General features: G+C 38.6%; 1 protein-coding gene across 5 annotated transcripts in view; it reads left to right on the top strand.

Annotated features, from left to right (window-relative positions):
- RAPH1 (Ras association (RalGDS/AF-6) and pleckstrin homology domains 1) overlaps positions 1–19,641 on the top strand; it is an 88,218-nt gene that overhangs the window by 62,382 nt on the left and 6,195 nt on the right. The window contains exons 7-16 of one of the 5 annotated variants that reach the window (XM_024124537.2): positions 1,416–1,493; positions 1,944–2,103; positions 4,373–4,494; positions 5,701–5,766; positions 7,077–7,220; positions 8,094–8,204; positions 12,784–12,882; positions 13,927–14,047; positions 16,439–16,581; positions 18,551–19,231. In XM_024124537.2, the coding sequence (XP_023980305.1) occupies positions 1,416–1,493; positions 1,944–2,103; positions 4,373–4,494; positions 5,701–5,766; positions 7,077–7,220; positions 8,094–8,204; positions 12,784–12,882; positions 13,927–14,047; positions 16,439–16,581; positions 18,551–18,553 (1,047 nt within the window). In that variant the 3' untranslated portion in view covers positions 18,554–19,231. The other 4 variants (XM_055089519.1, XM_024124534.3, XM_028481045.2 and 1 more) reach the window with 4 other exon arrangements.

Raw genomic sequence — 19,641 nt, 5'->3', positions numbered from 1 at the left:
TTGGGTTTACAGATAGTATTTCCAGACCTTAGTTATTATGTTAATTCACTGACTGCTTTCATTGAAATGGATCAGATTTCTGGCAAACAAACCCACTGTCCTTCCTAACCACTGTTTTCTTCTCTGTTCCACAGAGTAGTAAATACTAAGCTTGAAATGAGGGGAGTCAGCCTAGAGTGTGAAATGGAAAGAGAAGCAGTTAAGAAATAAGAAAGCCAACAGAATTTAGGAGAACAGGGAATAATCTATTAAATGAATTGAGTTTTTGGTTTTTTGCCCTAGAAACTCTAGCTTTTTAACGAAGAATAACACATGGATTGTGGTTTTTAATCACAATCCAGAGCAGATACAGTTTGGCTGATGTAAATAGGTTTCTCTCTCTTTTTTTAAAAAAAGTCATATTAAGTAAAGAAATATATGGCATTTTATGTTTTTCTTAGGTATTTTAGATATTTGCTAGAGCAACCGAAATCTTAGAATTAAAAAGGAGTCCTTTATTATAAGCAAAGGTTTACTTACATGAGTCTTTTTCAATTGGAGATTAATGCTACAGTGTACTATGGCCTATTGCTGGAAAGTACAAGTAAGTACCAGTATTACAGTACTATATGTTGTTATAGGAGAAAACAGGCAAATGTTTTAAGTATAGTTTTATTTTATTACTACTTGTAATCTAAATTTTATAAAGTAGAAATTACTGTAAGTTAAATATTTGGAAAATTATATTTAGTATTTTAAGAACTTTTATCCATGAATTAATAAAAACAAAATTGCATTTAGAGACATGAGACATTGATTATATTGTGTGATTGTTCCAAAGCAGAGTAAAACCTAAGAATTTAATGCAGCCTCCTCTATTTGCATTTGTATATTCATAGCGAACATACCTACATTTTTTATTAAGTATTTTTGTATGGCTTCAAAGAGATAAATTGATATTGGTTTTTTGCTATTTTTATGATGATGATATGTTTTCAGTATAACAGGACAGAACATTACTATGCAAAAGATTGCCTGTACTTTGGAGGGGGTATAAATTCAGTCAGTGGCAGACCCACAGATACCCTCATGTTTTCCCTATCCTGAAACCTGAAATTTATCTGCTTCAGATTGACAGTCGAGAATTAAACTGTTGGATTAAATTTAAATTAAATTAATTTACTACATCACTAGAATATGAAAACCTAGTCTTATTATAAGAGATCTTCAAGTCTGCATCTTAAAAAATGTTCCTTTATAATATGTCTGCTCTCACTTTGTGAGCACGGTTATTTTTAAAATGTGCTCTATATAAGTGTGTGAAATTATATTCTTACTGAAATTCAATTTTAGCAGCATCCTTAAGGATAAAAAGACTTCTCAAAAAATTCTCATTATTTTAGCATTAGTTTATCTGAAGTGCTTTGTGTTCACAGGAAGAACAGGCAGCAAAATTGAAAGCTGAGAAGATCAGAGTTGCCCTAGAGAAAATTAAAGAGGCACAAGTGAAAAAGGTGATATTTGGGCTTTTTCTTGGTTTGGGATTTTTATCTGTTTTACGGATTTATGAAGAATTGCCTTGTTTATGTAATGTAGCTCTAAGATATAGCAAGCTATAGAGGGGTATTTCTTTCTAATACATTTTTCACATGTATTTTTTTGTGGATAAAATGCATTATAAAAGAAATACCTTTCTGGTTTTAAATTCTAAAAGGGTAAAACAAAATAGTCTTATTATTATAATCTTACCTGTTATTTTAATTTTTAAAAATGCATTAAATTTGTTTAGTTAGGTTATCTAATACCTAATTTTAGAGTATTTTTCTTGCATAATAAAGTCATTATTTGTGTTTTAATTTACATTTTAGCTAAGGACATTACTCAGAACATTACTCAATATTGGAAGAAATTTCTAGAATGCCTGTTTTTTGGTTTGTATTTAATTTCCTTTTTTCCTATTATAGCTGGTGATTAGAGTCCACATGTCTGACGATAGTTCTAAAACAATGATGGTGGATGAGAGGCAGACAGTGAGACAAGTGCTGGATAACCTGATGGACAAATCTCACTGCGGTTATAGTTTAGACTGGTCTCTGGTGGAAACCATCTCTGAGTTACAAATGGGTTAGTAGTATCATTGCTATAATTGCTTTTTAATTTCTATGTAATTTCAACAGTTTTCATGTTGATAAAAGCAACTTGAGACGTCTTTATACTGTTTTTTTTTTTCTATAATATAACCCTGGCCTTTAAAAATTGTTCCCCCCCCCACCCCCAAGTATTTTGACATTTCTCTGAGTACAGTATCATTTCCAGTTCACTTTAGATTTTTTTATGGCCAGAACAAAGTTGTTCTCTTTTTTTTTAAGGTAACAAAATATTTTTTTTCCTTCAAATAAGAACCGAATATATTGAACACATTTACTAAAGACCGTTACATTTATTCACATTTGTACTGAAGTCTTTATACCACCATTTGACTTTCAGGGGAAACATAAAGCACATCTTATTTTTAGCTAGATGTACTAAGTCTTAGTTTCCTATGTTTTGTAGTTTGGTATGGTGTTTTCTAACTTGAAAAATCCTTCATTTTTTATATAATCTTTGACTCTTTTAAAGTGTTCATTTTGTAATATTGTGTGATTACAGAAACCTTGCAATAATTATTTTATTAGGCTTTATTCAATCAGTAATCAATTTCAACTTGCTATTTTGTTTAAAAAATGTATTTGCATTGCTCTTACTACCTATGATATCTTTAAATATTTCATAGCAGTTTTCAGAGAAATAAAAATTTAATTATTAACACTTTTCTCTCAGAACACACATACACAACCCCCAAAACCAAACCATAAGTTAGAAGTTTATTAATATGTATAAACATGTATTCTAATAATACTTCCCTATAACTATTCTTAGAGAATTAGAAAGGTATGAGTTCGTAGATGTAGTGTCACCATACACAGAAAATGTTTGGATGATAGTTTTTAGAATATTTCCATGGCCATAGTTAAAGATCCATAACTATCATTTAATCATATTTGGCACAGTGATTCAAATATAATATGTAGTCATTCAGTACTTGGTGAATGAATAAAAGAAAAGAAAACAAGGGACTACTAAGAGCCCAAAATAAGATGGTGGAAACAAACTATGACAAATGTAAATCATTCAGTAAACAACAGAGATCATTAGAAAGGATGAATGAGCAAAATGCAACTGTTTGCTGTTTACAAAAGACCTTTTACCTAAAGACACAGAAAGATTCAAAGTAAAAGGAATGTGGAAAGACACTAACCAAAAGAAAGATAATATTAACTATGTTATTATCAGGCAAAATAAACTTTAAGCAAAATGCATTACTAGAGATAGAACCATACATCTTCATCAGGAAGATATAATCATTCTAAATTTTATCTAATAATAGCATTAAAATGTATAAAGCAAAAGTTGACAGAACTACCAGGAGAAATTCACAAGTCTACCTTCATAGTAGAAACTTTTCACCTAAGAATCTTTTCAGTGATCAGTATAATCAAGCAGACAAAAATGAATATAGATATATTTAGAACACTAATAACAGGAAAATATACATTCTTTACAGGCAGAAATGGAGTATTTCTAAAAATTGATTCCAGTATGAGGTTATAAGCAGCTCTCAAGAAATTTCAAAAAATCATTATCTCTAGAATATGTTCTTTGAACATATGTTCAATATATAGGACAAGTTCTTTGATTCCTAATTTGGAAATTAGAAAATACATCTCTGTTTAAATTTAAACAAAACTCATAGATCAAAGAAGAACTCATCTTGGAAATTTTTTGAATGACAAGAAATGAATGCTTTTAGAAGCACTTAATACCAGAATTTATGAAATGCAACTAACATGTTGGGATTTTTTTTTTTTTTTTTTTTTTTTTGTGGTACGTGGGCCTCTCACTGTTGTGAGCACAGGCACAGCACAGGCTCCAGACACGCAGGCCCAGTGGCCATGGCTCACGGGCCTATCCGCTCCGCAGCATGTGGGATCTTCCCAGACCGGGGCACGAAACCGTGCCCCTGCATCGGCAGGCGGACTCGCAACCACTGTGCCACCAGGGAAGCCCTGTTGGGGTTTTTTTCAAGGGTGGGATGGGCAAAGGCTGAAGAAGACCTTGAAGTCAGAAGACCTAGATTCTAGTCCTGAACCTTCCATGTAGCAGCTGTGTGACCTTGCTGAAGTCACTTAACACCACGAGGGCATGTTTCCTTATTTGAAAATAGAGGGAAGACTAGATAATCTCTCAGGGGTGTCAGTTTAGGGTTTTGCTGTGAATTACTTTGCAAGGTTTCTTGTCTTTTTTGCAGTTCTGATGAATACTAACAAAATACTGATATTTTATTTTGGGACAGAGAGAATCTTTGAAGACCATGAAAACTTGGTTGAAAATCTTCTTAATTGGACAAGAGATAGCCAAAACAAGCTTATATTTATGGAGCGTATAGAAAAATATGCACTTTTCAAAAACCCACAGGTGAGACTATAGCTTACAGAGGTCAGGATTCTTAAATGTTCATATTATATAATTCTCTGACTGCTAAGTTAATAGAGTTAAAAGATTGGTAACCACCGGTTGGAGCATTGTGGATGCAAAACCCCAAGGTGGCAAGTCTGCTGGGGCCCAGGTGTCAGGCCTCAAAGAAGTTGCCAGTTCTGCAGAGCCAGATGGGATGAGCCTTTGGGGAAGCAGGATTACCTCCAGGGGGTTACCAGGTTTCTGTTCTCTCTAATTCAGAGCCGTTTTGAACCCAGCTGTTTATTTGGTGAGTTCCTTATCCCTCAAAGGAAAGTACTTGCATATTTAAGTTTCTCTACTTTTGTCATTTATCCAGTTGACACTTTGATTTATTTTAAATTATCTTTTTGAAAACCCAGTAACCTTGATTATAAATGGTTCCACATTCTTATATATGTTACCTTTATCTATTTAGTATCTTTGCTTATTCCAAAATAATATTTGAGTTAATCCTTCCTAATACCCAAATATTTTATAAAAATCAATAGGTGATAGAAAACAACCCCACTATAAAAAGTAGAAATGAGAAAAATAGTAGCAGCGTTAAAGTTATTGAATAGTTATCCTTCAGGCAGCTTAATCATGAAACATCTTTACTGGGTATTTTTAGTGAAGAATACATATTTGGGAATACCAACAGATCTTTTTATGGATGATTGTGAAAAAATGTTTCATAAGGCTAATAATTAGAATTCAGATTTTAGTTGAGTCAAGCAAATGAGATCACCGTAGTCTCAGAGAATTTGGGATTTAGATTAAATTTTCTCCATCTGGATCCGTTAAATTCAGCATATTTTAAGGTAATTTGCCTTACTTGTTGTACTTAATAATTTGTAAACCTTTAAGGTCCTGTAAGTGTAACTTTCATTAGATATACAAAAACATATTTGCTAGCTGTTGCATGTAATATCACCTCAGGATTTGGGGGAGGGCAGTTTATGGAATCATTCAAGATAAATGGATAAGGTACGGAGGAGGCCAGTGTTAAGCTTTCCGTGAAGATCCCATGAACAGGTTGCTTTTCAAAGGGGTGTTCCCCTCACTCTGTGTAGGCAGAAATCAACACAGGGTTTCTGTGTCTCTAGAAGAAATCATATACATACCTGTGCCAAGGGAATAGTAGAGTGGGTTTATCCTTTAACTTTCATCTATTCATTTTTCCAGAATTATCTTCTGGGAAAAAAGGAAACAGCTGAGATGGCAGATAGAAACAAAGAAGTGCTGTTGGAGGTATGACTTCCTTCCCTCCTTCCCCTTTTCCTGCACATTATAATATTCATATATTAAGCACCTTTTTTGAAGTCCAGAATGTCAGTGCTCTATATTTATAATTACAGTCGTAAATAGGGAAGCCTATTTTCTTCCATAGCCTGTTGGAGAGAGTTCAGCTGTGTGAACATTAGAACACCGAAGAACCTTGTAAAACTTATTATTTTGCCAAGCAGTATACTAGTGGGCTGAAAGGAGTTATGAGCTTCTAGTAGCTGACAAGTGGGAGAAAAGGCTGGTCAATGAAGGATATGATTGTACTGTTTTATCTGCTTACTCAGAGAGAAATTTGAGTATAGTTAGCTATTTACAAAATATTTCAAACCTTGGCCTGAAATAACTCAAATAATTTTAAAAATCATAATGATTCTTTTTAAAATATATATACATCTCTTTATTTTGAAGAGTAATAAAACAAATTCAAACATAATTGAATTTTTGGCTTTTGCTGATTTTAGAGAACTAAGGTCGAAGGCACTAGTATGTTTGAAAATCTGAATAAACTCTTATTTAGCAACAAGGCTATTAGGAAGATGAAGATCAGCACTGAGCTTTTCATAGGGATGCTAGCTATAATTAAGAAAAATACTCTTCATAATTCCTAATTTTTTTTTTGTTTTGGGGAGAGAGAAATTAATTCACCTTCATGTGTTCAAGTTTAGTGAGGATTTCTACTTTTCCTTTACTAAATACATGATTGATTTTTTAAATTAAATTTTTATCTAAGTATAGACATTAGAATCCAGAATTTTGAGTTTGTTTATATTCCTTTCAACCTAGTATTAAATATTCTTTGTTTTAGAATCATATACATTGATAGTTTTTAAATTGTGAAAGTGTGATCATTCATTTAGCATGTTGCTTTCTTTTAAAATATATTCCTATTTAACATACAGCTAATCGAAATGTATTGTTAATCTGGAGAAAAATAAAGTCTAATGTTTATGTTAGCTCTGACATTTTGATTAAATTTAGTGTAACTATGCTGTTTACAAATGCATATAAGTACTTTTATATGCAACTCAGTTGACATTTCACCTTAGTTTCCTCAAAACAATGTTAGCTAAAAGTTCTTAGGGATTGCCATAGTCGTTCCAGAGTAAAGCCATGTAATGTTTAGAATAGAAAGTTCTGATTGAGGTAAAATTAGCAGCGTGGTTTTTATACAGAGGCATTTTGGTTTAATCACAGTATCATGCATTTCACAGGGGTAAACACAACTTTGTTCTGAGAATCTAAGGATCATGTCTTTCCAAATCATCTTCTTTTAGGAGTGTTTTTGTGGAAGTTCTGTAACTGTACCAGAAATTGAGGGAGTCCTTTGGTTGAAAGATGATGGCAAAAAGTCCTGGAAAAAGCGTTATTTTCTCTTGCGAGCATCTGGTATCTACTATGTCCCTAAAGGAAAAGCAAAGGTTTGTCCCTTCTGCTGACTTTTAGCTTCCTTATTACGCTGATTGATTTTAAGTTGTAGTGAGCATGCTAATAAGGTGATCCAGGCTCTGATTTGTTTCAGCTCGTGTAGGACACACAGAACATTGCTTTGTTTATTGATCTATTATAGGAAAGAAGAAACCTGAAAATGTTCACTCTCTGCTCATTAGTTGGGCCCATCTCGATTCTCCTGGCAAATTTGAAATCATGCTGTTATTTCTTATTTTTGGAGCTTCTGCCAGAGTCATTTTTGCTTGTTATTGTTTGGGGAGAATACCTTTCTAGGATTACAGGCGTTTCAGCCTTGCTTAGGTAATGTGCTTCTGCTAAGGGCCCCCATGGTAGCTGTCACTTCTGTGCTTACTGGGGGCCCAGCACTGCAGAAGCTCTTTACAGGGTCCTCTCATCCAGCGTTTACCACCATCCTGAGAGGTACATGTTGTCGCCCCTGTTTAACTGGCGAGGAACCCTGACCTGAGAATTGCTGTACTTGAGATATGCACTACAGGCACTGAGCTACATGATATCTCTTGTTCTTTCCAGAGAGCTCTATCATACTATATTGTATGTAATATAAATACTATACTATATTTAAGGTCTCTTTAAAGTGCCATCCTTTCCAAGCAAGTCAGTGTTCCTTATGAATGGCAAGACAGTAAGTGAAACGGACTGCCTTTTTTGTTGCATCATGGATTTAAAGAAGCCTCTGCAGAGAATCTCACTGTCTTGTCTTCTGCAAAATAGCAATAATTTCTACTTGGTAAAGTTTGATTCTCAGTTAGAAGCTGTTACTAGTGATATCTGCTTGTTTACACATTACTGTTAATTCAGTCTTTCGGGTGTTTTTTTTGCAGGTGTCTCGGGATCTGGTGTGCTTTCTCCAGCTGGATCACGTCAATGTTTACTATGGACAGGATTATCGGAATAAATACAAAGCACCTACAGACTACTGTCTGGTACTCAAGGTAAACATATATCTTTTTAGGAATTTTAATTGATGTTATACATAGAGGGGGTTATTGGACATCTTAAAATAGTTTGGATCTCCATCGAGTGTCCTATTTTTGCTTTTTTCTGTATAGGTTTTTAAAGGAATGGTGAAGGGAATTCCCTGGTGGTCCAGTGGTTAGGACTCGGCGCTTTCAGCTCCCGGAGCCTGGGTTCAATCCTTAGACGGGGAACTAAGATCCCACAAGCTGTGCAGTGTGGCCAATAAATGAAGGAAGGAAGGAAGGAAGGAAGGAAGGAAAGCCTGTGCTTATCCCACAGCTGACCCTAGTTAGAGTGATGACACTAGGAAATGGATACTATATTGTAAGCTTTGAGTCATAATATATAAAATGGATTAGATTATAAATTTGAGACTCTCATTTAATAGCTGGCTTAGTTTAGGAAGACTTAGATCAGAGCCACATGTGGGGGGAAGGGTTCTCTTCCTGTACTAACTCAGCAGAACCAACAGAGCCCGAGTTCAAAGTGGGCTGGTTCTCATCTGGTCCAGAAATAATTCTCGTCTCCCTTTTCTCCTGAACCATGGCTCTGATAGCCCACGCATGTATTATGATCCATCTAAGCGTTTTTAGTGATTTTTTTTTCCCCTATATCCAAACTTTTGAGTTTCTCATACTCATCATATCTGTACTTTTGAGAACTGACATTTTTAGTGATCTATTGGAACATTAGGAAAAGGTAACATTAAAAAGTTCAGGATAATTATGGAGATGATTACGTTTTTCTCATTGGTCCATCTCAGTAGCCCCGTGGTAACTACTTAGGTCTACATGTTTATATCATTTGATTTTGCTTTTGTCTGAGAATTGTCAGTTGGGTTTGAAGAGGTGGTATTTGTTTAGGGTTTTGGGGTAGAGTTTTGATTGCTTTGATAAAGTTAGGTGTATTATAACGGTAGCCCTTTATTAAGTGATCATTTTTGGAGAATACCCTATATCATTTAGTTACAGTAGCAAATAATTTTTTAAAAGTCAGTATAAAGTAGCTTAATCCAGCAGTTTTCAAAATGAGGTCTAGGGTCCCCTGGAGCCCCTGAGACCCTGTAAAGGGACCTGTGATGTCAGTGTTACTCTTCTAATAATGCTAAGATGTTTTTTGTCTTTTATACTCTCATCTCATTCTCTCACAAGTGTGTAATGGAGTTTTCTAAAAGGTTACATGACATTTGATGATATCTTTGCTCCCCTGGGTAGTGGAATGTGTATTTGTATACTCTTATATTTAACTTTTTCTCAGCTTTAGTTTTTTATAAGGTAAATATCAATATAAATAAAAGTTATTTGGGGGTCTCATAACATGGAGACAGTAAGAATTTATTTCAGTGGCTCAAAGTTGTTAGTGAGAACCTACATTCTTTCCATCTTTCCCTGTTCCATCTTCTGCGTATGGAACTTAATAAGCTGCGTATCAGCTTATTCTCAGACCGACTTACCTCAGTCACAAATGGCCACTGCCATTTGACCCAACAAAATCCAGCAGAGGAAGAGGGACTATTTTTCCTCCCTGTATTTGTCTTTTTCTAAGAGGAAAGAAATATTTCCCAGGAGTTCTTCTAACAACCCTCCCTTTGAGGGCCATTGGCCCGGAGTACATGCTCACTCTTTTTTTTTTTTCTTCTTTTTCTCTTCTAAATTAATTAATTAATTAATTAATCTATTTATTTATTTATGGCTGAGTTGGGTCTTCCTCTCTATGCGAGGGCTCTCTCCAGTTGCGGTGAGCGGGTGCCACTCTTCATCGCGGTGCGCGGGCCTCTCAGTGTCACGGCCTCTCTCGTTGCGGAGCACAGGCTCCAGACGCGCAGGCTCTGCAGTTGTGGCTCACGGGCCTAGCCGCCTTCCTCTCTATGCGAGGGCTCTCTCCAGTTGCGGTGAGCGGGTGCCACTCTTCATCGCGGTGCGCGGGCCTCTCAGTGTCACGGCCTCTCTCGTTGCGGAGCACAGGCTCCAGACGCGCAGGCTCTGCGGCCATGGCTCACGGGCCCAGTTGCTCTGCGGCATGTGGGATCTTCCCGGACTGGGGCACGAACTCGTGTCCCCCGCATTGTCAGACGGACTCTCAACCACTGCGCCACCAGGGAAGCCCCATGCTCACTCTTAACACCAATCACTGGCCGGGAACAAAGCCACCATTTTTGGTTTACACTAGTCAGAATTTGCTCTCTGAGGTGAGGGGTAGACGTCCAAACAAATTGGGGTTCTATCAGAAAAGAGGTAGAGAGGAGGAGATAGCTGTGGGGAAGGCAATCAACAGTGTCTTTTAGGGCCAGAAGTAAGTAGGACCACTGACTAGTACTTTAATCCTTTTTGCAGCTCATAGAATTCTTAGGTTAAGAATATTTTTGTTCTAAGGGTTTTCTTGTTTGTTTTTATAATAATTTGTATGCTTCGTATTTGCTTTTAGTAAAGTAGGTTAAGCTAAATTTATGTATTTATATTGCCTACCTATTTATATCTAGAAATTTTAATGTACTGAACTAAAAAAAACACCATACCACTGGGTGCAAATAATAGTAAAAATAATGGCCACCATTTACTGAAGAACTCCAAGGTGGAAGGTGCTACACTAGAAGCACTGCACATGTCCATCTCACAAGTCTGGTCTAGAGTCCCCATTTTCCAGATGTGGAAACTGAGGTTTAAGGGATCAATTTGCCTGAGACCACTCAACTATTAGTATTTAAGATATGTCTTTCTTTCCTGTAAGTCTACACTAGATTTTGCTTATGTAAGTGTTTTATTCTTGAGCATATGAGTTCTGACAAACAAACCAAAAAATGCTGCCACACAGGGTCTACACAAATGCAAATGCACATATTTGTAGGGCCTGATCCCTTTCATCAGCTTTGAGCTTTAATGACTGAGTCTGAGTCCTTCCAGTGAGATGCAGGATACAGGAAATATATACACACTTGTAGGAAGTAATAAAACACCATTTGGTAATTAGGGTTTTTTTTTAAGATAATAAAAATAAAAATAAGGGAAGAGCTTATTCATGAAATTTGACAATGTAGAAATAAATAAGATATATGTTGATGTATTATCTGAAAGAGGTACACACTTGGGACACATATGTATGCGTGTATAATTAAGTATCTTAAAGGAAGCCTATGGGGCTTCCCTGGTGGCGCAGTGGTTGAGAGTTCGCCTGCCGATGCAGGGGACACGGGTTCGTGTCCCGGTCCGGGAAGATCCCACATGCCGCGGAGCGGCTGGGCCCGTGAGCCATGGCCGCTGAGCCTGCGCGTCCGGAGCCTGTGCTCCGCAACGGGAGCGGCCACAGCAGTGAGAGGCCCGCGTACTGGGAAAAAAAAAAAAAAAGGAAGCCTGTGTTTAAAAATATATATATACCACAACAATTGTTGGAATAGAGCTCAGCTTAGCCAGGTATAAATTTTCATCCCTTGAGAAATGAGGCAAAGTAATTTAATATGTTAGGTGGGAAGGAAAAAAATGGTTAGGATTTAGGGATGGAGTATAAACATGAACTTCTCAAACACTTATTAATAGAAGGATGTTATACATGATAATCATGGAAGTAACAGGGTGGAGTGTTATAGTCTTATTTTTTAGCTTCTTGCATATTAGTTGAGAGAATTGATTTTCAGGCCTATATTGTTTCCAAAGTAATAAATGGGTTGTATATATTCAGTAGTTTCTTTTGGCACTTGGACTAAGATTTGAGAGTATCACTTTCAGTTACAAGTTAGGAATTATGTCTCAGTCTAATTTTTGGCAGGAAGGGTTTTTTCTTCCCAGGGAACTAGTAGTTGTGGCCCAGTAGAGTTAAAATACCCTGAGTCTGTACTAGCACTTGCATTTTGTAGCCAAGGTCAAGTCACTCACCTCCTATCCAAGACTCAACTGAAAAGTATATTGGGCTGTGAAGACTAAATCTGATGATGCAATTGAAAAGCTGCTTATTGCCCAGAGGGCACATGCTGTGGGTAGAAGGGCCTGCAGAGCAGTGCTCAGTCCACAGCAGGGAGCAGCACCGCAACAGGTGTGAGCACCCATTGCATCCTAGGTGCTGTGCCCTGCGCTTCTTCCCCCACCCAGGTGTTCACCTCCAGAGAAGCACTGGAAGCTTTACCAAAGACTCTCTCATATGGAGTCTTCTGATTCCATGAGTTCAGTTAATTCAAAGTGAAATAAACATTCTCCTCCCTTGTTATAGTCTTATATTGGTAGATTAAAACTTCCACTGACTTTGTTAAGCTTGGTAGACTTGGTTTCTTTGAAATGTAGAAGGGGTACTTTGGAGTTTCCCATGATGTGAAGGTTTTTTTGTTTTTTGTTTGTTTTTTAACTGAAACATCTTGACCTAAAATTTAACACAAGTTTCTTTCTTGTTTATTTTGTAAAATTACTTAGGGCCATTTTATTTGGCCTTATGGATGTTTAAGAGGTATAAATTATTTGGCCATTATTCCAAAGATCTGTAATTTGTCAGGATATGTTTAAGCTTTGATAGAGTTTGTTTATTTCTTAGTTCTCCAGGGGACTTAGTTGGATTTTGCCTTTAATCTTGCAGCACCCACAGATCCAGAAGAAATCTCAGTACATCAAATACCTTTGTTGTGATGATGTGAGGACCCTGCACCAGTGGGTCAATGGTATCCGCATCGCAAAGGTCGGTTTTCTTTTGGTTTGATAATGGAATGATGGGTGCTTAATGATATGGTTTTTGTTGTCATGATAATTATCCTGTTTGTTTCATGTTCAAGATTTTGCCAGTGTCTAGTTTTCTCAGGCCTAAGTTTCATGTTTTAAATGTGTTTTATTCTTGGTGATGGGGATAAGCTTTTAACACTTGGTATCCAAGGAATAATACTGCTGGTAAAAGCTTATGTAGCACCAAAGTGATATATTTGGGCTTTGGAGAATGCACTGTATGATTCTTATATAGCAGAGTTTAGCCTAAGCAAAAGAAATTTTTTGAAAATTAAACTGCCCTGGGGTTGGGGGAAGAATGAATAGGTGGAGCATGGAGGATTTTTAGGGTGGTGAAAATACTCATACTCTGTATGATACAGTGGTGGGTACATGTCCTATACATTTGTCCAAACCCATAGAATGTAAACACCAAGAGTGAACCTAAGGTGACCTATGGACTTTGAGTGATTATTACATGTCCATGTAGGTTCATTGATGGTAACAAATGTACCACTCTAGTGGGGGATATTGATAATGGGAGAAACTATGCATGTTTAGGGGCTGTGCATGTATATGGGAAATCTCTGTACCTTTCTCTCAGTTTTGCTGTGAACCTAAAACTGCTCTTAAAAAAGAAAGTCTTAACAAAGTTTTTTTAAAGGACATCTTAAAGATGATCATACATAATGCTTGAAAGGGTATTCAGTTACTTTTAAGTTAATGTAACTAAAAATAAAATTTATTATAGACATAAAATCAAAGTTGCTTTAAAAGTAACTGAAAAAACAATCTTTATATTGTTAATGAACAGAATCAAGTGTTGACTTCTTGCCTTTCTCAAAATGAGGACAAATAAGAGTGGATTATAATTTACTGGTATGAAAAGAATTTTTGAAGTATTATAGGTATTTTAATACAGACTATGAGTCAGTAAACAGAAATGTGTCCCCTTTTCCTATCCCACACATCCATACCATACCCAGTAAAGTACAGATGTCATCATTTACTGCCTTCTGTTTAGTACGGGAAGCAGCTGTACATGAACTATCAGGAGGCCTTGAAGAGGACAGAATCGGCTTATGATTGGACCTCCTTATCCAGTTCCAGCATTAAATCAGGATCCAGTTCTTCCAGCATCCCAGGTAGTTTAAAATGTCCAAAGAACTCTTTACTACCAACAGGAAGGTGTCTCTATAGAGACTGATAGAAGACATGGTTATCTCAGAGTGATTTTTTTAAAACTAGAGCCATGCCTGATTTCTAAATTATAATCAATAGGTACATGTGCTTTTATTTATTTATTTTTTTATTTTTAGAGGGGATAATACCATGGGTTAGTTCACAAATGTGTTTGAAACGGAAAAGTGGTAAAGCCAGGAGTTTTGTTATATATTTGTAAAGTTTATTTGAAACTCAGTCATATTGCTGAAAACAACTGTTGATGCATAATTGGGGGTAGAAAGTTGCTTGGAGAAGAGTACTCCGAATCATGATGAAACTGCCCTCCTTCCCCACAGGTTTCCTGACATTTCAGCAGAGTGGAAACAAGTGGAATTAGTTCAGTATCACAGTTAAGGAAGCTATTTAAGTCATCAAACTTTGTAAAGTTTTCAGAGGAAATAGTGATACTCAAAAGGTGCTTAGTTTCAGATTCCCACATCCTTTAAACAAGGATGCTGTGATCACATCTTAAGATAAATGCTTCTTTCCCTTCAAAAGTTCCATAAATGATATCTGTGTCATCTAAAATCATAATTTTTTTCTTTGTTCTAACAGCCCATGTTATGAAATAATTACTTTAAGAAGTATTTGATTTAAAAGCTGTATGACTAGATCTCATCCCTAAATAAGTAAATAAAAACACATTGAGAATGTGTATATACATGGGCTAGTGTACACACATATATTCTCTATTCTGTCCACTGAGAGGGCTAGTAGCAGTGAGAACACTAAGAACCTAGACCTCGGTTTCTCAATGCCATTTTCCAAAACAAAGGAGCCAGGGCTCTGGAGTGGCTGATTCTAGGGCTGTGGCAGAGAATATATAAGATGAGCCTGGAGCATCATGTGACAAAGGAAGTACTCAAAAAACACACAGCGATGGGAGTCTGTAAAAGGGACCCAGGACCCAACCTGAGAGTGCGCTCAGTGGCCAAAGCTGGAACAATTTGAGCAAGAAAATAACATAGTATAGGACTGTAATCCAAATTATAAAATAGCCATCAGTCCATGGGGATATAAATAAATTATTGAATTAAATAAATAAATGGAGAAGAAGAGACAAATATCCTGTACAGATTTCCAAATAGATTTATACAGATGCTCTGCCCTCAAGGAGGTGGCACTTAACTCCCCTCTTGTTAAGTGTGGGCTGTGTAAAGTGACTTGCTTCCAAAGAGCACGGAGTGGGGAGGTGTAACCTTATATCGGAGGAAGCTGACAAACCATACCTCGGCCAGGTGATCAAGGTAATAAGTCATATTGATAGCATATGCCCTTGCTGCAGTGTGATGAGACTGGCATTTTCCCTCTCTTGGTCTTCCTCCCCAAATCCCTTAACCTCAGAGAAAAGGCATCAGACAAATCAAAATTGAGAGACATGCTTAAAAATACCTGACCAGTACTCCTCAAAACTGTCAAGGTCATCAAAAAACAAGGAGAGTCTGAGAAACTGTCATGGGAGACATGACAACTATCTGTAATATGGTAACCTGGATGGGATCCTGGATCAGAAAATGGACATTACGGAAAAACTAGTGAAATCCAAATAAAGTTTGGAGTTTAGTTAGGTTTTTTTTTAAAGTATTGTTTTATATTCTTTTTTTTAAAAAAATTTATTTATTTTTTGGCTGCGTCGGGTCTCAGTTGTGGCGTGCAGGATCTTTTGTTGCGGCACATGGGCTTCTCTCTAGTTGTGGCGAGCAGGGGCTACTCTTGGTTTGCGGTGCGTGGGCTTCTCATTGCAGTGGCTTCTCTTGTGGAGCACGGGCTCTAGGCGCGCGGGCTTCAGTAGCTGTGGCGCGTGGGCTTCAGTAGTTGTGGCACGCGGCTCAGTAGTTGTGGCTCACGGGCTCTAGACCGCAGGCTCGGTAGTTGTGGCACACGGGCTTAGTTGCTCCGCAGCATGTGGGATCTTCCCAGACCAGGGCTCGAACCCGTGTCCCCTGCATTGGCAGGCGGCTTCTTAACCACTGCACCACCAGGGAAGCCCTCATTAATTCTCTTATTTGCTAGGAGTTCTTACAAGACAGGCTGTCAGGATACCAATAACGTTACTTGAACCTTTTATTGCAATTACTGATTTCTTGTGGTGAACTATTTAAAAAGAATGGAGATTTCCTATTCGCCCTAGGACAAGAGAAGTTTTCTAGTGGAAAACACGGGCTGTGTTTGTGTGAAATGAGTCAGGTGAAAGTAACTTGTTGCCGTTCTGCATCGCATCTGATCTTGAGTGAAAGTTATCCAAACATACGTATTCATATGTCACAATACTGACTTATTTAATCTGATATTTGAAAATCTGTTTCAAACAGAGTCTCAGTCCAATCACTCCAATCAGTCTGATAGTGGAGTGTCTGATACACAGCCGGCAGGACACGTCCGTTCCCAGAGCATTGTGAGCTCCATCTTCTCCGAGGCCTGGAAGCGAGGCACGCAGCTGGAAGAGTCTAGCAAGGTAACACGCTCGGGTCAGGGTAGAGGGGAAATCTGTAGTGTTCCAGGGGTGTAGCTTGTTGTTCCTTTATTAGGAATCTTTCTTGGCCTTATTTCAGTATTCTTTCTTTGCTTCTCCTCAGAAATGGACATTTGTGAATTGGCTCTGATGATCTAAGATCTCAAATAAACAAAACCTAGCAGTTTTATCAGTGGCTCAGGATTTTAAGAAATAACACTTTCCACTCTTAAATCAGTTTGGATGGAGCCACAACACCCTCCAGTGCCAATGCCTTAATTTTGTTCCAAAAAAGCTGCTAAGTGTTGATTATTTCTTTATTCGTTATTAATTTAGTTTATTCAGACTCATTCCTCTATCTTCCTTTTATGCTTTTTGGCATTTCTCTGCACATTGATGAATTTTCTCAAATTATAGTTTATGTGGAAGACTAAATTCCAATTAATCCCTTTAAAATTTAGGATCCCTGAGCCTTGCATAGAAGGTTGTTCATTGACCCTGAAGGACACGAGTATAATTATTGCAAGACTGTTTAGAAAAATAGAGAGGTTCTTTAGCCTGGTTGAAAGATACCGTATCAAACTGCCTCTGAAGTCCTGTGGGCTTCGGCAGTGCTCCCAGCAGTGTCCCAGCAGGTGAGGGCACACACCATTGCAAGGAGCCAGTAGGACACCCGGCCTGGCCATTTTGCTTTCACCCAACAATCATTTTGATTTTTCATCGTTGTCATTCTTGTCTGAATCACTTACATCAGTACGTTCATCACTGAGAATTAAGTGGCTATTTCCCCTCAGTTTATTCCTTTATTTGCATATGTGGTTGATCCGCTGGACATGGAGAGGGTGGAGGGAAGCGTATGTAGCCCAACGGGGTGGAACACTTTCTCTTAGAAAAGTAAATATTTGAGAATTGCTTCTAAATGACCTAAATTCTCAAGACACTGGCAGTTTAACTCCCTTATCAGAGGCTCCCACTTTTAAGAAATACTTTTTTTTCCTTCTCGTACTTAATCAATTTGAGTGGCACAGCACTATTTGGTGCTGGTAGTCCGTATATGTCGTAGTGAAGCCGGGTTTACTCAATTCAGATACCTAAAGAAAAGTCCTTTACCTTACTAAACTTTTAATGGTGTTATCCATGTGCATTTTAAATTGTAGAACTACCCAGTTGTTATGAGAAAGGCCAAGGAAAGCAAAGATCCACATGGTCTGTGACGAAGCAGTGTAGTCCGTCGTGGCACGTAGTGTCAGAAAGACCACGAACCCTGCCATGCAGCAGTGACAGTGTGTTTGAGTCTTGACCCCCTGTGTGTTTCTTCTCCTGTTACCTCAGTCTCAGGTGCCAAATGAGAAGGCCAGCACAGCTAAGGTCTACTACACCCCTGCAGCAGCCAAGACAGGGTCAAGTTAAGGTCGGGGGCTGTTCTTTGGAAACACATTAACCTGGGTGACTCCTGTAACCAGATCTTGCAGACTAATACTTTTATTTTGATGTGTGATTATTAAAGGAACATGTGAATGTCCTGACGGGCATTAGAACTCAGCCCTATAATGAGCCTTCTAGTCTACTAACCTAAGCATTCTTGACGCTAATTAGATGTCATTCAGAATTGGAAACAAATGGTTTATCTTGGATCCTCATAGTTTGTTCAAAGAGCCTAAAAGATATACCCAAAGTTACTAAGCCAAGAGTTCTTCCTCTGCTCTTTCAGAAATACTTGAACCACATTCATGCATGAGTAAAGTAGCTCCATGAAATAAATGACCAGATGTGGTAATTTGGGCAGTGCCAAGAGGGGCCCACATGGGCTGGTCAGCAAGTTGTTGGCGAACTCTAGCTCCTATTTCTAGGTACATTTCCTCTACTCTAGCCTTCCAAAGTTTCCTCTCATTTTCTTCTGGCTTTTTCTGTATGATATTTTTATGATCTTTTGCTGTAATGTTGATGAAGAATTTCTTTATGTATTTTCCAGTAAAACAAATGTAAAGAATACCCCCCCTTTACCTGCATTGCTGGACTTCTGTGCATGTTGGATGCAAGTGTCTCACACGAACACGAGTGTGTGTGTCAAGCTCATTCATTCCTGTGTGACTGTGCACGCCTGCTGAACATACTCATACTCTCACGTGTCTGCTCACTAGCATCAAAAAGCCATCCTCATTCTTCGGGAGGCCCTCCACCAGCACTCGTAAACCCAGTTATGGCATCTGCTTGATGTGGATGCGGTCCTGGACTGAAAGGTGAACTCCAGCCATCACATCTCCCTTTGCCAGAGTCGGGGGGCGGGGGACGGGGGGGTGCGGTTCCGTGCTCAAAGGCCCTCTAACTCGGGGCAGGTTGTGTGAAAGCCAGAGGCAGAAATCAGAGGGCCCAGCACCATCCAGACAGCTTGTGCAGCAGGAAGTTTTCCCCAGGTTGTTAGGCAGTCTGGCTGTTTGAGAAGATCGTTGGGTAAACACATTTTCTCCGCTCCCTTGTTGCCCAGGGAGTTAGATTTTAGCCTTCCCGACATTGTCCATCTTTATGATCACCAGCTGCTTCATCCTTTCATGCATGTTTCTGATTCCTTGCTTTTTAGTCTGACAGTCAAAGCTTACCTCTGTAACTGTTGTGTTTGTTGTGTTTTCTCTCTCCCAACCTCCCTTTTATCCTCCTTTTAGGCCAGAATGGAGTCTGTGAATCGAGCCTACACTTATCTCATGCCCCCTTTGTCCCCGCAGCCTAAGCCGCTCACCCCCTGCTCTGCCTCACAGCCCTCGCCGCCCCTGCCGCCGCCGCCCCCGCCCCCGCCGCCGCCGCCGCCCCCGCCGCCGCCCCCGCCCCCGCCGCTGCCCAGCCAGTCGGCCCCTTCTGCGGGCTCGGCAGCCGCGATGTTTGTCAAGTACAGCACAATAACCAGGCTGCAGAACGCCTCTCAGCATGCGGGAGCCCTGTTTAAGCCTCCCCCGCCATCAGGGATGCAGCCTCCCTCCTCGACCTCACAGGCAGGGAAGCCTCAGATCCCGGTGCCGCCCAGCGGAGCCGTGCCCCCGCCGCCGCCCCCGCCGCCTCCCCCGACCCCCG

This window comes from Physeter macrocephalus, chromosome 2, assembly GCF_002837175.3.
Source record: "Physeter macrocephalus isolate SW-GA chromosome 2, ASM283717v5, whole genome shotgun sequence".
Classification (NCBI taxonomy): Eukaryota; Metazoa; Chordata; class Mammalia; order Artiodactyla; family Physeteridae; genus Physeter; species Physeter macrocephalus.
This window is presented reverse-complemented; position numbering and strand designations above follow the sequence as displayed.